This window comes from Populus nigra, chromosome 15 (genome assembly GCF_951802175.1).
Source record: "Populus nigra chromosome 15, ddPopNigr1.1, whole genome shotgun sequence".
NCBI lineage: Eukaryota > Viridiplantae > Streptophyta > Magnoliopsida > Malpighiales > Salicaceae > Populus > Populus nigra.
The window spans coordinates 2,422,514-2,445,164 of NC_084866.1; the positions used below are offsets into that span (position 1 = coordinate 2,422,514).

Consider the following 22,651-nt stretch of genomic DNA (forward strand, 5'->3'; position numbering starts at 1 on the left):
ATCAATTCGAATCTAGAATTTCACGGGTTGTGAGTTTTAGTAATTCAACCAAGTTTTGGAGGTTCGCTTAGTTTTTTTCTCTTTTTTTTTAGCTAATGGGTTTTTTTTTTTATCTTTTTAAATGTTTTGCCTTGTTATTTTTTTTAGCTTGACTTCTAAAGGTTAGTCTCGGATTCTTGACTGGAGTTACTGGTTTTAAAGGTTAACACGAGTTGATTTTAGTTTTGGCTGGGAATTAAGCTTCTCAATTAACTCGAATCTAGAATTTCATAGGTTGTGAGTTTTAGTGATTCAACCAAGTTTTGGAGGTTCGCTTAGTTTTTTTCTCTCTTTTTTTCAACTAATGGTTTTTTTTTTTAATCTTTTTTAATGTTTTGCCTTGTTATTTTTTTTAGCTTGACTTCTAAAGGTTAGTCTCGGATTCTTAACTGGAGTTATTGGTTTTAAAGGTTAATACGAGTTGATTTTAGTTTTTTTTGTTTTTTTTCATTTATTTATTTTAATTTCATCATTTAACATTTGATATATTAAAAATTGATCTTCATGCTTTTTTTTCCTTTTCCTTTCAAGTGGTCCTTTTTTTATGGCTTTCTTTTTATTAGGTTATCTCAATCTTATGTTGATCATCATGGAGTTTGTGAGTAACTCAGTTTAATAAGGTTTTGTTTTCTTATTTTTTTTTAGTTTTGCCCTTTAACATTAAGTTTTTTATACTTCGAATGTATTCTTGTCATTTTTTTATTTAGTTTTTTTATTTTATTTATTTATTGATATATTTCTATTTATATTATTTAATTACCAATTAATCCAATAACTCAAATCTCAAAAAACATTCCTTAATAATTTTTTCTACATTAAAAAAAATTTACCTATCCGCGGTGAAATAGCAACCACAAAATATAGTTAGATACTAAAGTGCATTTAAAAGCTCTTTTAGAAGTGGTTTGTCACCGATCACTCACAAGAAGATGCCACGTGGCAATATGTGTATTAAGGTCCAGGATCAGACGGCTGTTGACTTAGAGAAAATAAATGTTTCCAATCCCCCAACAACTCATAAAATGCTTAGTATCATCCATGTGGCCCAAGGACGAGCCCTCATGAGACAAAACCGTCCCCGCGCTCCGCCGACGCTCATCAAAGCTCGTATGATTCTCAATTTGATCATTAGCTCTCCAAAGCTCTGGATTTCTTTTGATGATCCATGTGAATGTTCCTCTTGTCCAATAAATATAGGGGTGAGAAAAAATTAAAAAATTAGAAAAAAAATAACTAAAAAAATCAAACCGTGAAAAAAAACCGATTAAAATTTTGAAAAAATCGACCGGTTCGTTTCGGTTTTATAAGCCTAAAACTGAACCAAACCGAACCCAAACAAAAAAAACTGGAAAAAACCGAGTCAAATAGGAAAAAAACCAAGCCAAACAGAAAAAATTGAGCTAAACCAAAAAAACCAAGCCAAACCGAGTCAAAATGAAAAAACCGAGCCATACCGGTTTGAACCGGTTATCGTCCTCAAAATACTGAACCGAATCGAACCGAAATCGGTGGGTTTGAACCGGTTTCGGCTTGGTTACTTTTTGTTTATAAAAACCAAATCGAATCGAAAATGATCATTCTTAAAAAAATATGATCATTTTCTCTTCCTTTTTTTTTTGTTATAATTTTGAAGGTTGAAGGGTTTGTCATGAATAATAACTATTTGTACCTATAAATAAAAAATAAGTTTAATGTTCATATTATTATCTCAATTTTTTATATAATTCACTAAAAAATAAAGAACAATATCGATACGGAAAGTTTATTCAAACTAAACCAACCAAAACTAAATGTATAACATTAATTTATCTTTATCTCTTATAACTAAACCTTGTGATAAAAAATAAAAATAAAAATAAAGGACCATTTATTATTTGAAGTGGGCTTCTTGTGTTTGAATTTGAACGGAGAAAGGACAATTATTTAGCGTCCTCAAATCTTGTAGATATAGTCCACTGTTCATCAAAAGCCAAGATTAACATGATCATTATTAGAAAACTAATGCATTAATTACATAATTCCAAATACCTTTTTTAATTTGGAAATTCAAACTTAAATATCATAAAATCTCAAAAAATGAAATGAAATAAAATTCATTAACTCTAATCCATTACTATAATTATTGAGTTTCTTTAGCAAAATATCTATATATTGTAAATGTAAATTGATTTTTGAAGATATATTTAGTTAATTTTGGATCAACTCATAACATCATTAATAAATTAAGAAGGTTTTTGTTTTTGCGGTTGAACAATGTTTTTAAATTTTTAAATCGTTTCAATGTACTAATATTAAAAATAAAAAATTTATTATTTGAATATATTTACAGCAAAAAAAACACTTGAAAATTGTGAAAAACATCGAACAGAACATGTGTAATAACTGTGAAAAAGATAGCAATTAAAAAGAGCATAAATAATAGTATGTCATGGTGTGATGAACATGCTCTCTCAATCCTCCGTGGATGCAAGATTCAAGTAGAAGTTTTTGGGATCTGCATGTTGTTTTAGTGCATGCCTGCGAAGAACAAACCACTAGCCATGGCGTAGGGCTTGGAGCGTATTCCCAAGCATTGAAAGATGAGAGTGGAGATGTGGTAATGAACTGATGAAGTGAAGAAGTAGCCGTAGCAGATGTTAAAAAAAAAAAAAAAGAAGGGAAAATGAGGATATTGAAATAATATTATTAATTAAAGAAAGGTGTCAAGTAAAAGATTAAAAGCTATTTATATCTCATGTTTTAATGGCCTACCGCTACCACTCCTACACCCTTCCTTCAAGAAACGCTGCAGAAAGCTGAGAAGAAGAGCCTTGAGAAAGAGAACTAAATCCTTTCCTTAACCTTCACGCCTTCATCACACCATTCCTCTCTCTGTCTCTGCTGATATTATTAACTCTCTCCCTCTTCCCTATATTTTTCTCTGTCAACCTCTCACTTCTCATAAAAAACCTCTGCTTTCTATTCTGTGTACTTGAAACCCCCAGTCTCACTCACACTCTACCTCTGATTGATTCTCTCTTCATTCACTCTTTTCTTATTAAGCCTCGCTAAAGAACCCTTTTTCTCTCTTTAAATTCCCGTTTTGTGAGAGGGTTGAAAACAGAGCAAAAACAGAGTCATTCTTTCCTTCCTTCTCGTTTTTTCTTGGGATTTCCAACATGGCTTCTGGTAAAGAACAAGAGCAACAAGGGTTTAAACAAGCAAAGTGTGTTAAGGTTCATGGACCTATCATTGTAGGTGCAGGACCATCTGGCTTAGCCGCTGCTGCTTGCCTTTCTCAACAAGGAGTCCCTTCTCTAATTCTTGAAAAAAGTGACTGCATAGCTTCTCTTTGGCAACAAAGAACCTATGACCGCTTAAAACTTCACCTTCCTAAACATTTCTGTGAACTCCCGCTTCTTGGTTTCCCTGCTAATTTCCCCAAGTACCCTACCAAGAGCCAATTCATTTCTTACATGGAGTCTTATGCTTCTCATTTCAATATCCATCCTAAATTCAACCAGGCTGTAAAAAAGGCGGAATATGACCACGTTAAAGGGATTTGGAGGGTGCAAACTGAACACCTTGAGTACCATTCTAGATGGCTTATTGCTGCTACTGGTGAGAATGCTGAGCCTGTAATACCTGAAATAGCTGGTTGTGGCAGGTTTAAAGGTGCTATTCTACATACAAGTGAGTACAATTCTGGTTCCAAGTTCAAGAACCAAAGGGTCTTGGTCATTGGGTGTGGCAATTCAGGGATGGAAGTTAGCTTAGACCTCTGTAGACACAATGCGATCCCTCATATGGTTGTAAGAAATACAGTAAGCAATCTAATCCTAGTTTCCCAAAGAAACTAATGTTTTTCTAGATTAAGATTTTTGTTTTTGAAATTGTTTTTGTCATTCGATATGCTTAGTTTTTTTTATTTTGTTGATGCAGGTGCATGTTCTTCCTCGAGAGATGTTTGGCATGTCAACATTCGGAGTAGCCATGGCACTTCTAAAGTGGCTCCCCGTGAGATTAGTGGACAAGTTGCTACTTCTAGGAGCCAATCTCACCTTGGGCAACACAGACCAATTAGGCCTGAAACGACCAAAAACAGGCCCCATTGAGCTAAAGAATGTCACTGGAAAGACACCAGTGTTGGATGTTGGTGCATTATCACAGATTAAGTCTGGCAGAATCAAGGTAAATCAAGCACTTCCGAACAAACCCATAATTTTTTTTTATTCACTTTTTATGTGCATGTATGCTACTGCTCTTTGCAACACCTTTTGGCCAGTAGCTAATGTTGCTAGGGTTTCAGGTGATGGAAGGTGTGAAGGAGATAACAAAAAATGGAGTCAAATTTATGGATGGACAAGAAAAGGAGTTTGAGTCTATAATCTTAGCAACTGGGTACAAAAGCAATGTCCCTACTTGGCTCAAGGTAAGCATCATATCTATGAAGTTTTTAGATTTAGTTCTATCTTATTATGAATCATCTATCCTTTTCTGCCTTGGACACATGCACAGAGGGCAGACACCTACAAATCCCTTCTTTTCTCCATGCAAAAAAGAATAAATCAGTTAGGCTCTGCTTGAAGTTATTATACCTTTTCTAACATACCCAAAATAAAAATTGCAGTTTTCTCTGTGGGGTTTTATGTTATGTTGCTGTCATGACATAATGTTATTCGTTTTGCAAAATAAACCTAAAAAACTGTCCTTTCTATTATAACCCGACTCGCCTACTTGATTCTTGGAAGTAACCCAATATTTTTTTTTCCGCCATGGCTAATGCAGGGATGTGATTTCTTCACGAAAGATGGCATGCCCAGAACCCCCTTTCCTAAGGGCTGGAAAGGAGGAAATGGACTGTACACGGTTGGCTTCACAAGAAGAGGCCTGTTAGGAACAGCCTCGGATGCAGTTAAAATTGCTCATGACATAGCTGGTGAATGGAAGGCAGCAAAGGAAAGTATTAGATCTTGTAATTCCCATGTTATCATACACTTAGATCATGATGGGGGCAAATAAGATGAGAAAAGAGAGAAAATTCGGGGTAAACTTTCATAGATTAAGTTTTTAGGTGGGAGATTAATTAGTTGTTCACCAGGGAGGACTAGTTTTCTTTTTTTTTTCTTTTTTTCTCTTTTCTTTCTTGTAAATGCACCAATTTTGTATGGGAGGTTAATCTCCACTCCTCTTGTATCTTCCTAGACTTTGTACAAAATAACGTCCAGAGTAGAATTTAACTTGAATTCCCAAAATTTAACATGGTTTTTTTTTTCTATTTATTTCGTGATATTATATTTTATTATTTTTCGTATTTAACTGAACTGTAATTCAAAGTGTTCATTGATTCTTCGGTTAAATTTACTTTGATTTTTTCTTAGTTGCACGAGCATTTACATCTAGCTAGGTTTTTTTTTTTTTTTTTTAAGAAAACTACGGCCTGCAGCATCAAAGTGTTCATTAATTCTTTGGTTAAATTTACGTACCTTCTTGCTCACAGTGCCAGCAGCTTCCCATAAAAGCAGCATCAATTGAGGTCCTCCAAACGAGATTCCTATCGGCAAAAGCCAAAAAAATTAGTAGAAAGGAACAATCAATTCTAAAATCTAGTGTTTTCGCCCTATATTCATTAATGTATTAAATGCATTCCTATCCGAGAAGCATGCAAGACACTTTACATAAATCCAATGTCTGTCAATAGTATGACAGTCCTCTCAGTGTCGTATACCTCAAAAATCAAACTGCGCATAAATCTTCGCCAAACTCAGCTAGGTCGTGTCTTGTTAATGTCTTAAAATAAAATAAAATAAATATAGAAGTGACAAAAATATATTTAGTTAAAAAGATAGATAAAATAAATTTATCTCTTTGATAATTTCAAAGTGAATTTTTATAATTATAAAACAAGAAATACAATCACATTCCCAAACACAATTATGTTATTTTAATGTATTTTAAAATTAAAAATACTTTGAAAAACAACCGGAACCAATAATGGAGCCACGTAGGGTAATGAGGGGGCAATTACCCCCTTAATCTTTTTTTTAAATTTCTTTTATATTAATATTAATAATATCTAAGCAGATTTTTTTTTGTTGGTTATCAATTAATCCAAATTAGTTATTGTTAACTTTAGGGTTGAGAAAAAAACCGAAAAATTGATTAAATCAAAAAACAAATAACCAAAAAAACCAAACTGTGAAAAAAAACAAATTAACCCAAGTTAGTTTTTTCATTTTGAAAGTATTTTTACATTAATTTTATTTGATATGAGTTAGTACGTATATTTTAAATTAATTTCTCTATATAATGCATATCTATATAATATATAATATCAAATATTTATTAATAATTTGTCTCCTCATTTAAAAAATTCTGGCTCCGCCAGCGACCGGAACCACACTCCAAAACATCATTACGTTAAAAAGATAGAGATTTGGTAATTTCAAAGTGAATTTCTATAATTTTAAAACAAGAAATATGACTCTTCCATTACGAGACCATGACCAAACATTATTCTAATGAAAAAGATTCGATCCTTTAGATTCTTGTGAAAAGTTCATTTCGGAAAGATTACTTGTTAAGTTTAAACCTTCTACATATGATCATAAATCCACAATGTGGGGATTTTTGTGAAGCATTCTTGTTGCTCTCGAAACTGAATATTGTCACTTTTTTTTTTTTCGTTGATGCACCAAAGAGTTAGAGACCAAACTTGAAAACGCAAAATACCTATATAATTCCTTTGTAATTCCAACCATCGCATGTAAAGTGCGGTCAAAATGTATGGGAAATAGAAGAGTTATGTTCACTCTCACCCTGAATTTCTATATTAAGAACGCCTTTTGGAAAGAATGTTACAACTCCTTTAAGTTTTAGGTTTTTTTTTGTTCTTGGCAAGTTCTTCCATATTGTCCTTTGGACTTTAACTGCAAGCTTTGAACTTTGCATTGCCACATCTTTGTCTTTTGCCTAAAATTAGCTTTGTTTCAGACCTTTCATGCGTCAACTTTTGCTCCTTTGCCCTGCCAGAGGTTGTTTGCCCCCCCTCCCTATGTAAACTGCAAGTTGCATCGTTAATACAATTTATAAAGGACACTTGTCACCATATGATTAGCTGAAGAACCTTGATTCAATATTTTTAATACAAGTTGCTATGTTTGGTATTGTGGTTGTTGGTTTGTAAAAAGTTGTTTTATAAAAAATATTTTTGATTGAGATTATTTTAATATTTATATATGTTTTGTTAAAATTATAGTTGAAATTAAGGTTAAATAAAAAGTAGTTTAATATGTTTGATTAAGATTGTTTTTTCAAATTGAGGTTATAAAATAACTATAAAGATATATATTAATATTGATGGTTTTTAATTTAAATATTGTAGATTTAACTCCTACTATTACATCATGAAATAAATAATATTTATATCAAATATTTTTTATTGTTCCATTAAACTATTTACAATTCCATCACGTACGAAATCCATCCGACAAGGACTGCAGTTTTCATGGTTTCCTGAGCATGCAACAACATCAAGTAAAATATCATTAAGAACAAAAATAGGATTGCGATCAAATTCTGCAAATATTACATCATCATGTGATCTTCTTCTAATTTATGTAATGTCATTGAATAATATTAAACATTAGTTTTTCGAATAAAACACAATTAAAAATAAAAATAAAAATTTTTTTTTACTGCGTCGGACCTGGTCCAATACATTTAGGTTTGGGCCGGATCCAGTCCGATCATAAACAATGAAATCATTCCCCACCGTTCACGTGAATAGTGAAGAGTGAATTAATTCACTCTCCACCATCAAGACCACAGGAGAAGCAGCTTGAAGCTGCTTTCCATAAATATGTGTTTTTAACATAAATTATACTGGATCCCACAAATAATAAATTAAGTTTCAATATTATCAAAACATATTGTTTGTGCAATTTAATTTAAAAATAAAAACTTTCGCGTAAACAAACACCCTTAACCTTTTACCCAATGGGATATTGAATGAAAAACATGTGCACTTGCATAAAGCTGTTGCATCTCTCCCACTTTGGAAAATAGTTTATAATTGGAAATGTCTCCCTGCAGTTGTGTAATTATGAGATGGTAATTTACTTGAAGAAAAACTTGCCCTATATTTTTCTGAGTTGAATGCTAATATTGTATGTTAATTCATATGAGCTGCGACTGCTATATATAGTAATTGTGTTGGTGTTTCAACTGAACTTGTCAACCTAATTTAGCTTCGCCGGAGCTAGTTTAAAAAGTTATGTGTCAAGATGTACTTATTGTGGCTTGCTTAAGCCATTAATTGAGTTTATTCTTTCCAGTGAAAATGCTGATGAAAATGTTGATGGAATAAAAAACTCCAACAAGCAAGTTTCTGACCAAAAAAACGCTAATAATTATGAAATAATGACAAAATCTTTATTATGTGCTGATGGAATATTTTGTTGATATTTTTTTTATTTTTTAGTGGTGGTGCCCAACATTCCAAAAGAATCTCATTTATGAAATAAAAAAAATCGTCTTTTTTTAGAAAATTTGACGATAAATACTAATGGATATTGGATATGAACAAGAGGTTCAATTGGCAAATGTTGGATTAGGACCTGAATTGATAAAAAAAAAAGAAGAAGAAGAAGAAGAAACTTAATTTATACTAGGATGGAAAGTGTTAAGTGAAGCTTTATGTTAGGGTTGAGATAAAAAATAGATTAAACAAAAAAAACAAAAAAAATAATAACTAAGAATACCAAACAAAAAAAAACCTTGAAAAAACCGATCAAAAAATCAAAAAATAAGTCTGGTTTAGTTTTGGTTTAAAGCTTCTAAAATCGATTAAACCAAACTGAACCGGATCCTTAAGGATAAATAAAAAAGATGTTTTTTATAATATGGTTTCATAAGAATGAATATAAATGGTGTCCTATGCTTTAAAAAGCTTGTTTTTCATAATAACAATATACTCTTCTTCTTTTTCTATCACAGACCAAACCCTTAAGATTTGCATCCATTTGTTAAAACATGAAGTTCATATTATTCCTAGTGTATAAAATAGAACAGGTCTAATGTTTTGGATAGGTTTTAATCTACAACAAAATTTTATGATTAAATTTATATATGTTGTTTGGATAAATTTAATTTTTCTATTTCTTTTCTATTTTTGTTATTACATTTATATATGTTATTTGTAATTGAGAACTTAAGTTTTGATTTTTTTTATCTTATTTTATAAAATCAACTAGATTTGACCGTAAAAACCTCAACTTATAAAAGCCTTAAAAAAAAGCCCATTAAAAACCACAAGGTTTTGCCCTTTTTTCTTTTTAAAAAATCAAACCAAACCAGATAAAAAATGGTCAGTTTGAACTAGTTTTTGTCTAGATCATGTTCACTCTCTCTCTCTCTCTACACACACGTACACACACACACACACATATTGGTTTGATTAGTTTTTTTTTTTATCAAAAATCAAACCAAATCGAAAATTATCACACGTAATTGATATTCACATATTATCAAACAAAATGAATGCTTTTTTTTTTGAAGTGTGTCACATACGTGGTTGTATTATGAAGATTGTTTTAGGTAATGTGTGACAATGTTGCAACGGTTGCTTTTCAATGTGTCTTTTGCTTGAAAATATATTAAAATAATATTTGTTTCATTTTTAAATTTATTTTTGACATCAGCAATCAAAACGATCCAAAAACACCAAAATAAAATTAATTTAAAGCAATAAGAATTTAGATTTTTTAAAAAGCGTGGCCCAACCACAAAAACAAACGACACCTTAGAATCCGTTTGTTTACGCGGCTGCGACAGCTTTTAAAGCAAACCGCAATTGTTAAATGTTTGGTAATGATAAAACACAGTTTACTATTCATGTGGGACTCGTTCAAATTTTTTAAAAAATACAGGTTTACGCAAAGCAGCTCTCAGCTGCGTTCAGCAAACATGCGGACACAGTGGAGAGTGAACTCCATGAACAGTGGAGTCACTCTCCACTGTTCCGGCCGGACCGGGTACGGTCCAAAGTTAAATGCATTGAACCGGGTCCGACCTACTTAAAAAATTCAATTTTTATTTTTCTTTTTAATTGTGTTTTATTCGAAAAATTAGAAGGAGATCGCTTGATGATGTAGCATTTGTAGAATTTGATCGCAATCCCAATTTTGTTCCTGATGATATTTTACCTGATATTGTTGCGCGCTTAAGAAATCAAGGAAACTGTAGTCCTTGTCAGATGGATTTCGTACGTGATGAAATTGTAGATAGTTTAATGGAACAATAAAAAATATTTGATATAAGTATTATTTATTTCATGATGTAATAGTAGTAGTTAAATCACAATATTTAAAGTAAAAACATCAATATATATATATATATATATATATATATATATATATATATATATATAACTTCAATTTGAAAAGCATTTTTTTAACCAAACACATTAAACTATTTTTTGTTCAACCTTAATTTCAATCACAGTTTTAACCAAACATATATAAATACCAAACTAACCTCAACTAAAAGTACTTTTTGTAAAATAACTTTTTTCAAACCATAACCACAAAAGCTACCACAATGCCAAACACACTTAGTCTCGACTCTTGGCAACTATTTTCTTGCGGCTATCCAATCTCTTATCCTTTAATTTGATAATATATTAACTTGAATTGTTTGTTTTTAATAATTTCATTCATGTATAAGCTAGTTCAAGAATATTTATAATTATGACCAATAAAAAAAACAAAAAAAAAAGCATTTTGTGTTATACTGTTCTTTAGATTTAGTTGCACAAAATGTTATGGGCTTTTATATAATGAACATGTGACAAAGTTTCACGCATTGATATTAGGTGATTGATAAACATATATTTAACAGGCTTAAAAAAACCCTTGAATGTTTAAAAACACACGGTCTCAAGCAACGTGCCCGGGCCTTAGCTAAAAGATCAGCCTTGGAAAAAGCCTGGCCCCCATGGGCTCAACCTTAGGAAGAGCCTAGTCTCATGGCCTCAGCTATATTTTGAATCCTACTCTCCTTATACCTTTAGGTGTATAAAAGTCCTCTAAGGTCCTATTATATTTTCATCAACATTAATGTTTGTAAGGGATAGTGTATAAAAGTTCTCTAAGGATCCACTATATTTTCATCAACATTAATATTTATGTAAGGTATATTTATCTCTCATTAAGCCATATGTCAGGGATATTTCCTCTCATTAAAACTATTAGGGTAAAATTATATTTTAGCCCCACTTTCTATAAAGAGATAAGACTCATGAGCTATAAACATATTATGAATCATTCATACAACAGGTTCACAATCTTCATTCTATATTGCATACATATTTTCAAAGCATATCTCTAAAATATCATTACACTTTCTCTCAAAAAGATATTTAAACAATGAAGAGTCTTCAAATCCACAAAAAAAAAAACCTTTTATAGGTATCATCCACCAACCACCTTGGCCTACTAGGCACCAAGCACTAACCATCTTAGCTAGGAAAAATGAATCAAATTACTAGGATCTAGAGATTAATTGATTATCTAACGCATAAGCATTATTTTTAAGCTACTTGGATTTTTTAGGACATCATAATTGCCATCATCGGTGGAAAGTTGATCAAAAAGTCATCAGTTTTTTCTAATAACATTTCCTAGTCATTTCATGGCACGCAACCATGACACATATGGGCTAGAACACTTTATGGATCTACCCATTATCACGAGCACATCTTCCCGTTCGGACTTCCAAAAGCTCATTAACCAAGTGAAACCCCTCACCCAAGCTGTGTTGTTCGCTCAGGGGCAAAATCAGGCTTTACTACCTCAGCAAGTCTTAACACCCATGACAACCCTATCTTTGAAAGAGATTGATCAAGGGTCTTCCAAGTGCAATAGCACCATTCTCCAGTGATGGATCAAAAGCCTCCCTAGAGCTCAACAAATCACGTCATGATATATTATCCTTGATAGGAAGTAAGTTTATTTTTAAATTAAAATAATTGTCTCTTTAACATACATTTTCTATCTATAAATCTTTAGTGGGGGCTTCTAGACTCCTGTACAATCTCCTTGGAAAAGGTTCTTTCTAGTGCGATTGCATAACCTTCTTGGAAGGGGTTCTCCCTGGTGCGGTAGCTCTACCCCCCATGACAACTAGAGATAGTCAACCACAACAAAGTAACAACACTCTCGTTCTATGGACAAATATATACCATTAAGTCTAATTTGGTTTATCCCCTTCGCCCCTTGAAAGTTTTCTAAATATGGGCTTTGATGGGGATCCGTCCCCCCAACCTCTTAAAATATTTTCTTAGTATAACCTAACCCTTCTTGGGTTCCATTCCGCCTTTTAGCAAACTTTCTAAGTATGGGAATCGATATGAGTTCATCCTCTCCACCCCTTGAAAATTTTCTAAGTATGGGGGTTGAGAGGGATTCATTCCCCTTAGCCTTTCAGAATATTTTCTAACTGTAGGCTCACTTTACTTGGGTTCCACTCCGCCCTTTGGAAATTTTTTAAGTATGGGTGTCAATAAGGATTCGTTCTCCTTATCCTCTTAGAATAATTTCTAAATACAGGCTCACCTTTCTTGAGTTCCATTCTGCCTCTTGGAAATTCTCCAAGTAGGGGTGTTAATAGGAATTCATTTCTTTTAGCCTCTTAGAATATTTTCTAGGTATAAGCTCACCCTCATTGGGTTCCCCTCTGCCCCTTAGAAAATTTTTTAAGTATGGACATCAACATGGGTCCATCCCTTCTACCCCTTGAAAATTTTCTAAGTATGGGCGTCGATAGGGATTCATTCCCTTTAACCTCTTATAATATTTTCTAAATATAGGCTCATCCTCATTGGATTCCTCCCAGCCTCTTAGAAAATTTTCTAAGTATAAGGCTTACCTTTCTCAGGTTCCCCTCAGGTTCTTAGAAAATCTTATAAGTATAAAGGCTCACCCTCCTTGGGTTTCCCTCTGCCTATTAGAGAATTTTCTAAGTATGGGCGTCGATAAGGATTCGTTCCCCTTAACCTCTTAGAATATTTTTCAAGTATAGGCTCACCCTAATTGGGTTTTTCTCTAAATTCTTATAAAATTTTATGAGTATAAAGTTCACCCTTATCGGATTCCCTTCAACCTATTACAAAATTTTCTAAGTATAAAGGCTCATCCTCCTTATGTTCTACTCCGCCTCTTAGAGATTTCTAAGTATGAGCGTTGATGGGGATTCGTTCCCATTTTTTCTAAAAAATACATTTACTTGAGTATCGGAGAGTCCCCAAAGCAATCAAAGAGGATCTTTTGTAGATACCAGTCACCGATCATCTTGGTTTATCAAGCACCAACCATCTTGATTAGAGAAAATGGAGCAAATTATTTGAATCAAGACATTAACCGATTATCCAACTCATAAGCTTTCTTCTTAAGCTATTTGGATTTTTTAGGATATCATTAGTAATTATCATATTAGAAATTTATCTAATATTTTAAACAGAATTCTCATGAAATACAACGTTAAAAATATTGTGAAAATATAAGGAAGAATATAACACACACACACATGGTGAGCCAATTACCTACTCTGTAAATATTAAAATCCTAAAACATAATTCCATCTAAAGATATATCACCAAACTCAATTGATAAAAGAATATCAAATTATTTCCATGATGACTTACAATTAGCAAATTAATATATATATTTAATAAAGCTCTTAAATAAACAAATCGATCTCTCCATTAGAAAGCTATATCTCATCGTTATAGAACTCTCCAAAAATCTAACAGTTCACAACCCTAAATATCTCTCTTCATGGTTGCCGCAAGCTTTTGAAAGTGCTTGTTTTTATACAAGTCCGAATCCCGTTCTCAATTGCCTAAAGAATGAAACGGGAAAGCCTTCATTCCTTCACCAAAATGGACTGAATACTCAGAAATTGATACTACGCAGCAAACCTTATTACCATTTCATGCAACCTACCGAAAACAAAGATCCATCTCATTATAAAATTTAAGCCAAAAATGCAGCAGGATGGAACAAAGTTAATGGTCAATAACCTGCAAGAGCGATGCTAATATAATGCTAGCTATCTCCTCAGCTCTAAGCCCTGTTATGATTCATCTTTTTCCGTTTGAATCTTGAATCTCTTATAGGTTGCTTGCTTGCTTGCTTGTTTGTTTCCAATTTAACATGGAAATTTCAACTTTATGTATATAAAAGCTCCTGGTTTATATCAGATGTATGGACATCTCACGTGAAAAAAAAGGCAAATGACAACGACAATGGCCTCAATATGGTTCAGAACTTTCTTATTTAGTATTTGATTATATGGGATTAATTCATCAAAGTTGGTCATTATGGACCCCGCCTTTCGCCCGTTTTCAATTTATATGAATTGATCCGCACATCGACTAGCTTAATATACGTACCACATCTTCTCGATGAAAAACAAGTCCTATGGTAAGGTTCCTTTCCATTGTCTGCAAAGGTAGTACAAGCATGTGACTTATTGTGTTCCTTTATATATATATATATATATATATATATATATATATATATATATATATAGAGAGAGAGAGAGAGAGAGAGAGAGAGAGACTAAAATTGACAAATCTAAAGAAAAGAGGATATAAATGTGCGCTTTCTCTGTAAGAAAGAGAAGAAGGAAGGAAAAAAAAAAAACAATCGCAAGCAAGAAACCTACCATAATACACCAACACATATCATCTTATAAGAAAGATGACACTACAACGCATCCAATAATACAACGTAAGGGCAAGTTTAGCCATCAGAAGGATCCACACGCGCAACTGAAACATCATTAATGATACATACTCACTAGCGTATGAGCGTGACGCGCCAACACCTTTTTAAAATAAAATAATTGTTTTCCAACGTAGAAATACTAGAATGCCCTTCATGAATCCCAAAAATAAAAAAAAACATAGTAAAAGTACATAAATGACCATAGACTCATGCCTTGATATTTGTCTTTTCTAAGGGTATAATAGTATTTCTACTGTATTTCAAAGTGCAAAAAAGCCCTCGATCAACAACTCGATTTTTTTTTACTTTAGGGTTAAATAAGTATTTTTACTATTTCAATATTTTTGAAAGACTAAAAAACCCTTGGGCAATAGCTAAAGAAATTGTTAAATTTAAGGACAAAATCGTATTTTTAATGTGCAAAAAAAATAGAAAATACTAACATATCCCTAAACAACTTTTTAATGACTAATAGATCAATTATAAAGATCAGAACACCCTCAATATCATTATATTTTTTTTTCAACGCAGGAGCAAAAAAGTAATTTCACTGTAGCAATCTACAACAAATAATGTTTACTGCTACAGTGAAAACCCCACTCGGTTTAGAGTTTTTGTTAAATTTTTTTACTTTAGTTTGAAAAAGTCTTTCTTTAGCTAACTTAAAATATAATATTAAAATAATATAATTAAATTATGATTTAACGGTTATTAAATCATTTCTTCAAATATATTTAATAATAAAAAAATTAATTAAATCAATTATGTCTCAAATAAAATATTTGTACAAACACAAAGTAAAGATCTAACATAGATAGAAATGAAGGATAATAATATTATCAGAAATACATTTTTTTTTATGATCATTCAACCTCCATCTGCTCATCATTGTTGGTTAAAATCTATTGTATTTTTCATGATTTTTTTTACATTTTCTAGTTTTGAAATTGGAAAATAAATTAATTATAATCAACTATCTAGATATGAATGTAAAGATAAAAATTAAAAATGTTTAAAAAGGATTTGTAAAAAAGTAACTTGTTTCTGTGTTTATTTTTCTCTTTTATCTTTTTTTAGAATAATAAAAATTTGATTAAAAACCGTTTCTAAAACAAAAATAAAAACTCATTTTCATATTCATCTCTATAACCAGAAGCATTATTGTCTCTTGGATTTCAATTTTTTTTTTTTTTTTGGATAGTAACTTGTGTGTTATACATACGCAACAACACCTTTGCCAGCTCTAATTAATCCGCTAAAGCAAGCAGTATGATCACACTCCTCCTTTAGTTTGCCTCTAAGTTCTAAAAGTACATACCAGCTTAAAAAGAATTCTTCTAAGCCTGGGGGCAATTCAAAAGAAACTTAATTTTGCCTCTGTGTGTGTGTGTGTGTGTGTATTATTTTATTAGTTATTATGTTGGATCACAAATTTTGGTCAGGGCAATTAGCACACAAAATCAAAACAATAATTGGCCGATTAATATAGCAGCAAGATTTTTTTATGAAATAGTTTATTTTTAGATGTCGCGGTTCTAAACCGTGATATTTAATTAAATATTGTATTTTTTAACCGCGACATGAATTAAATGTCACGGTTGGAAACCTCAACAAGAATTTAATTGATGTTGTGGTTCACAACCACGACATTATTAAATTCAGGGCTAACGGGTTAACCGGTTCGTAATGATCAATGAAACCGGTCGATTGGTTCCAAAAATAATAAGGAAAGTCTCAAAACTATTAAAATTAAAGGGCCTCAATGAGATTTTTTATATCTAAATATTTCACGATCCGTTTAGCGACGTTGTGACTACTCAAAAGGAAAATAGCCTCTGAAAACTCTTGTAAAGATTTAAACGCGATCCAACGATCGGATCAAAAGTTATAACCTTTTTGAGGTGTTATTTTGACCCGACATGATCAAATCTCCTCTTGGACCGAAACCTGTCAAACTAGTCCATAAATTTATTTGTTAGGCTATCTTCCTCTTGGACCTAAACCTGACCAAAAGTTATAGCCAATTTTTAGTCTACAAGTTAGACAGAGATACATATTTTGACTCATAAAACATATTTGAAAGAAAAAATTCATAAAATTATAATTTTTATATAAAATGATCGATTGATTCATATAACTAGATCAATCAGCCAACTAATTGAGCTAGCATATTTAAGTTTTATCTTCTCACTTTTTGAAAGCATGATAATGTAAAAATATGTATTCTCACCAAATATTTTTTAAAAGTTGTTATTCTGTCAAAAATTTTAAATAACAAATTGTGCAAATTTTGAAAAATATCCCTAAAAGGGCAATGAAAGGGATAGTATTTTTCGAAATGGTTCCATAGATGATTCGATATTGGTTACCGAATCTATACGATGAAGCTATTCTAGAACACGACGAAGAATCCGCAAGACTACATCCGAACCGAAAGTATAACAAGAATATATGTAAACAGCGGTGCCTTTGCAGTCTTGCCGAGGCAGCTCCCACAGGTGTTGATGTGAATATATTCAGCCAAGGTACGTTCGGGAGGGGTGGTGGTGCTGAGTGTTATACAGTATACAGTATACTGGATAGCTAGTACTATCTCTGTAATTTTTAGGCTGATAATTGAGACAATGATGGGGCTCTGACCCTCTTTTCATAGACTATTTGTACGAAGCTTTCAGAAACGGATTGATAGATCTCCTCTCTGTTACTCTCTACCAGAACCAAAGAAATTAAACCCTTTTTCTCTCTCTCTCTGTACTGCTGCTGCTGCTGATGCAAGCCTCGGCCCCTATCTCTATCTCTCTCTGCCGCCGTAAGACAATGGACTAATGGAGGAAGGAAAAGTCCAAGTTGGGAAGAAGGAGCTTCTGCATTGAATTCGAAATCCACATCACACGCTTCCAAGCACGCGTTTTCACAAGTAATGAGAATCTTGCGTCATTTCTTTTGCTTCCTACTGATCAGTACCGATCATCCACCAAAAATCTTGTTGGCAGAATGGAAAGGACTGCTGTATGAGGGGGAGAGACGGATTCCCCAGTTTTTTTAGTGTTTTTAAATTATTTAATTTTATTTTAATATATTTTTAAGTTAAATTTTTTTTAAAAGAAAACATTAACACTCTCTAGATCTCTCTCCTCTCTCTGCCATTTATTGTGTCCCTTATCCGATAAGCATGCCTTTGTTGAGCATAGAAAATTAGACACCAAAAAAGATATACAGGGAAAGAATATTGTAGCAGGACGAGATGAAGGCAAGGAAAAAAAAATCAAATCCCAATATAAATGTGGAGTTGTTTCTTAGAGTTTAGTCTAACTTAACCTTCAAAATCTTTGTGCTTTCCAAGATAACGAGTAGAATTTTTCCAAGACAAACGGTGGGGAAAATGGCACTAAGCACCACAGTTGATATTGCAAGGAGCTTTTCATTTCAATATCAATAAATTACCTGGATATATTCTGTGGAGGGAGGTTGGGAGCGTGAGCGGAACGTTTCATGGATGGAAGGTGTCTGGGTTCTTGAGATTATCTTAGGGTTGATGGCATGCAGTAGCCAGGGGGGCGTATCTATGCAAGTATAGGTTGGCATGACATGGCATGCAAATGTACTAATCAAACATCTGATTGTTGTGCATGCATGCCATATTGCTCCATGCAATATTACTAGTGAAAAATTTATGAACACTATACCATTTGGCAGAGGACAAAACTATTCCTTATTTTCTGTCATTTACTGTTGATTTTGTTTTACATTTTAAATCTGTGGTAGTGATGAGATGATGATGATGATATCAGAGAAAGGTCCCCAAAGAATTCATTCCCTTGGCTTCTTGATTCAATTGGGCCCACCTGATCTCAGAGGTATGTTGCTTTTGTAGCAGCCCTTCTCTAGCTGACAACAGTGTAGAAATGTAAATACCAGCTCGCGAGCTCGCGAGAGAGAGAGAGAGAGACCTCTCAGTGCCCACCTTCCTTGACTAAATGCTTCAATATCTCGCTCCCTCGTCTGCAACCTCCAATTTAAATTAAGACATTGTAACGTTTTCGCATGTTGTTTTGCCAAAACTTGTGTGGGAGTAACGAGAAAGACGAAGACCTTACATTAATGGCCATCTTATTCTCTATCTTCAACTTGGAATCGAGCAGAAACTTAATTAGTTTGGATTGTGTTGGGTGTACGTACTGTGTACGCAGCACAGGCCACAGCTAGTCTAAGCCATGAAACAACAACATATAGCTAGGGAGAACCTTTTTCCCATGCACATTGTCACCTTCTGATAACGATCAATTGTTTTGAGGTGAGACTGGAGAGTACTGGATTGCTTAGACAGTGGGCCTGTAAAAAGAAAAGAAAAACAACAAGTTACTCGATGAACATAATAATCTTGGGAGTATCTGAATTATAACGAGGGATACCTAGGATTGACTTACTTTAGGTCTTCTGAATTGTATCATATCAATTATTCTAATGTGTGAAAAATGTTTGCCAATATCTTTTCTAATAAAATAAATAAAATCATAAACTCAAAATATTATTCATGTTATTCGACATGATTTTTAAATATTAATACGATGATATATACACGATGATATTTTAATAAAAAAATCAAAATAAATATTGAAGGTTAATTTTTAATTAACCTAAAGAACAAAATAATAATAGAAAAAAAAACAATACCTAAATCAACCTAATTTACCCAATGTTGTGATTTTGATTTGTTTTAATCTATTAGCTCCCTCAAGATACCTTTTTTTATTCTTTTAAATGCTCAAACTAACCTGATTATATCCTTATCCTCAAGAGGAAAAAATAAAATAAAACAAAAGGCACTTCACGGCCCAACCCATTCATTGTGGGCCAAAGTTTGCAAACTAAAAGCACATCACGGCCCAACCAAGGCAGGACTGGGCTAGGTTAGTGTACAGTGACTTGCCTTTATAAAGCATGTGCAAATTCCTTTCTCCTCTTACCAAAAGTCAATTTCATCCGTGCAAGAATTTTTATTTTATTTTTTCTGTTATTTCTATCCTCTCTTGATAGTGTGTGTTTGGCAATTATGGTGTTATTTATTTAAAAATATATTAAAATATTTTTTTAATTCTTCATGTATCAAAATTATAAAAAAATATTATATTGCTTTAATTTTTGTTCCGATAAAAAAAATGAGGAGATCATTAGAATTGACTCACGGTGTATTTGTTTTCCTGATTAAAATTGTTTTGTTTTAAATTAGTTTTTTATAGTTTTAAATGATTTTAGTGATTTTTATCAAAAAATAAATTTTAAAAAATAAAAAAAATTATTTTAATATATATCTAAAAAAAGTACTTTTTAAAAAACCGTGTAAGCAATAAAGTAAAGAGAGTGAAATGAAACTAATGAGTTGACTAATCTGGTCATTTCCTTCGTTCCCTTTCATTTCTCTGCAATTTCGCCATCATCACTTAGTCTAATCAAATTATTAAATCATAATATGCTGATTAAGTATCTTGATTTTGCTAAGCCTAAATTTCTTGGAAGTCCCCAGTGACAGGTTTGTGGCTGAAGATGACACCTGTCCAGTGACCGCTCTTTATTGTTATTATTACTTTTTTATCGGTAATCAAATATATCATTATGATTTCAATATTGTATTTGCATGCGCCTCGAGCAATAAATTAAGATTTCCAAATATTAAAAGGGCTTGTTTGGTTCCAAAGCACATTTTCAACTCCTTTAACGGATAAATATGCTGAAGATTATCTTTCCACCAAACAAACAGTGTGAAAAACAATGATGAAGATGGATTGATTGTAGGGTGTTGTCTTTTTAAAAAAATATTTTTATTTAAAAATATTTTTAAAATAATATTTTTAATTTTTTAAAATTTATTTTTAATATTACTATATAAAAACAATTTAAAAAATTAATTTAAAATAAAAATAAAAGCATATTATTTTAATATATTTTTAATTAAATATACTTTTACAAAAATATCTTGCACCACATTTTCAAATAAACATTAAAAGCAAGAACATCAACTAAGAAAGATATAAATGTGGATGCAATTTTTTTTCTTTGAACCCTCTTGACGAAAAAGAAAAATTAAAAGTATTTGAATAAAAATAACATAATTTTAACATCAAGTAGCAATTATAAATCAATTAATGGCATAGCTACAAACCAAAGAATGTAATTAATAATTATCATTGAACAAGTAAATTGCGAGTAGGAGTGATTATTTTTTGTTTAGTTCGGTTTTTATCAAAAAAAATAACCAAATCGAATTTAAAAAAAACTAAAATCGGTTCAAACCAACCGGTTCGGTTCGGTTTTTTAAGACAAAACCGGTTCAAACCATTTTGGCTCTGTTTTTCCGGTTTGGCTTGGGTTTTTTTATTTGGGTTTGGTTCGGTTTTTTCAGTTTCGAGCTTATAAAACCAAAACCGAACCGAACTGGTCGGTTTTTCCAAAATTTAAATCGGTTTTTTTTCACGGTTTGGTTTTTTTAGTTATTTTTTCTGATTTTTTCGGTTTTTCAGTTTTTTTGCTCACCTCTAATTACAAGTGGGCGTGTTTCGTTAGAAAAGGAAAAGGAATAAATGTAGCAAAATGTGCACTCACTTCTTCCCTTTCAGGAGATGAAACAAACTATAAGAAAATCACAAACAAAACTTCTTTCTATTTATTATATCAAAGGATGAATTCATTCATCAAATTGGTATGAACATTACAATAATTGGACCCACCGAAATATTAAATGGACGAAGAGTAGGGTTCTGCTCTTTCTTTACATATTTATTGACCATAATATCTTCTTTAATGTCATGAGATTTTGAAGAACACATGCCATAGCTCAATTTATATCTAGCCACATTGGTTTTGGTATTTTTGAAATAACCCCTATAGTTTCTTATTTGTTCTTGGGGAAGACGGGTTGTGTGCTTATTACAAAAAAAGAAGGCTTTGCCCTTGTTTTTTTTTAAAGGCTGGACACACAAGCCCGTCTCTCTGAACCCGAGGGCACCTCGTCTTTTCTAAATGATCCTTTAATTTTTTATTATGTTGGAATAAGATTCTTTTTAAATCAAATAAAAGTCTTATAATATTTTTTTAAAAAAATATTTAACAATGTCATAGTTTTCAAATAAAATTTGAGGTCTTGATAATACTATTAAAAATTACTTTATGAATAATTGTAGGTGTGCATGATATGCAGAAATTAACAATTACTCTATTTTATCATTTAATTTCATCATTAGAATTTTTTTTTCTTTGTAATTTGATTCTTTTATGGCCTTATTTCTTCGGATAAAGTTTTCAATTGAATTAGAAAGACAAAACGTAAAGTTAGAGGACCATAGTGCAAAACACGAAGAAATGCATGGTCAATCTTCAAGTTTTTTAAAATTTTATTTTGGTTCAAGAGTGTTTTTTTGTTTTTGCTCAATTTTCAATCTTCGAGAAAAATATAAGAAATAAACTCAACAAAAAACAAGTGTGGTGGGCCACTGACGCCTTTTTCTTTGATTTTTTTAATTAATTTTTAATTTTATCCTTTAAAATAGGGGTTTTATTGAATTCTTTATTTTTTTTTATTTCATCATTCATCATTTGGTTGATTTAAAATTGATTTTCATGATTTGTTTTGATTGACTTTCTATAAGGTTATCCTTGGTCTCGCAACTCAGATCGTTGACACGATTGTATTTATTGAATTTATTCACAAAAATAGATTTTTTTAATTAAATATTAATAAAAATAGACAAACATAAAATTGATCAAATAAAATAAAAGAAAAAAAATATTTTGCAAGGTCACATATTAAAAATATTATCAAAAATAAATATTTTTAATTTCTTAAAATA

General features: G+C 31.8%; 1 protein-coding gene across 1 annotated transcript; it reads left to right on the forward strand.

Moving 5' to 3' along the window:
• Positions 1-3,197: 3,197 nt before the first annotated feature.
• On the forward strand, positions 3,198-5,273 carry LOC133673807 (probable indole-3-pyruvate monooxygenase YUCCA4). The gene is made up of 4 exons (XM_062094700.1): positions 3,198-3,842; positions 3,961-4,209; positions 4,328-4,450; positions 4,807-5,273. The coding sequence occupies exons 1-4, from the start codon at positions 3,198-3,200 to the stop codon at positions 5,038-5,040; spliced, it is 1,251 nt and encodes a 416-aa protein (XP_061950684.1). The 3' UTR covers positions 5,041-5,273.
• Positions 5,274-22,651: the final 17,378 nt, after the last annotated feature.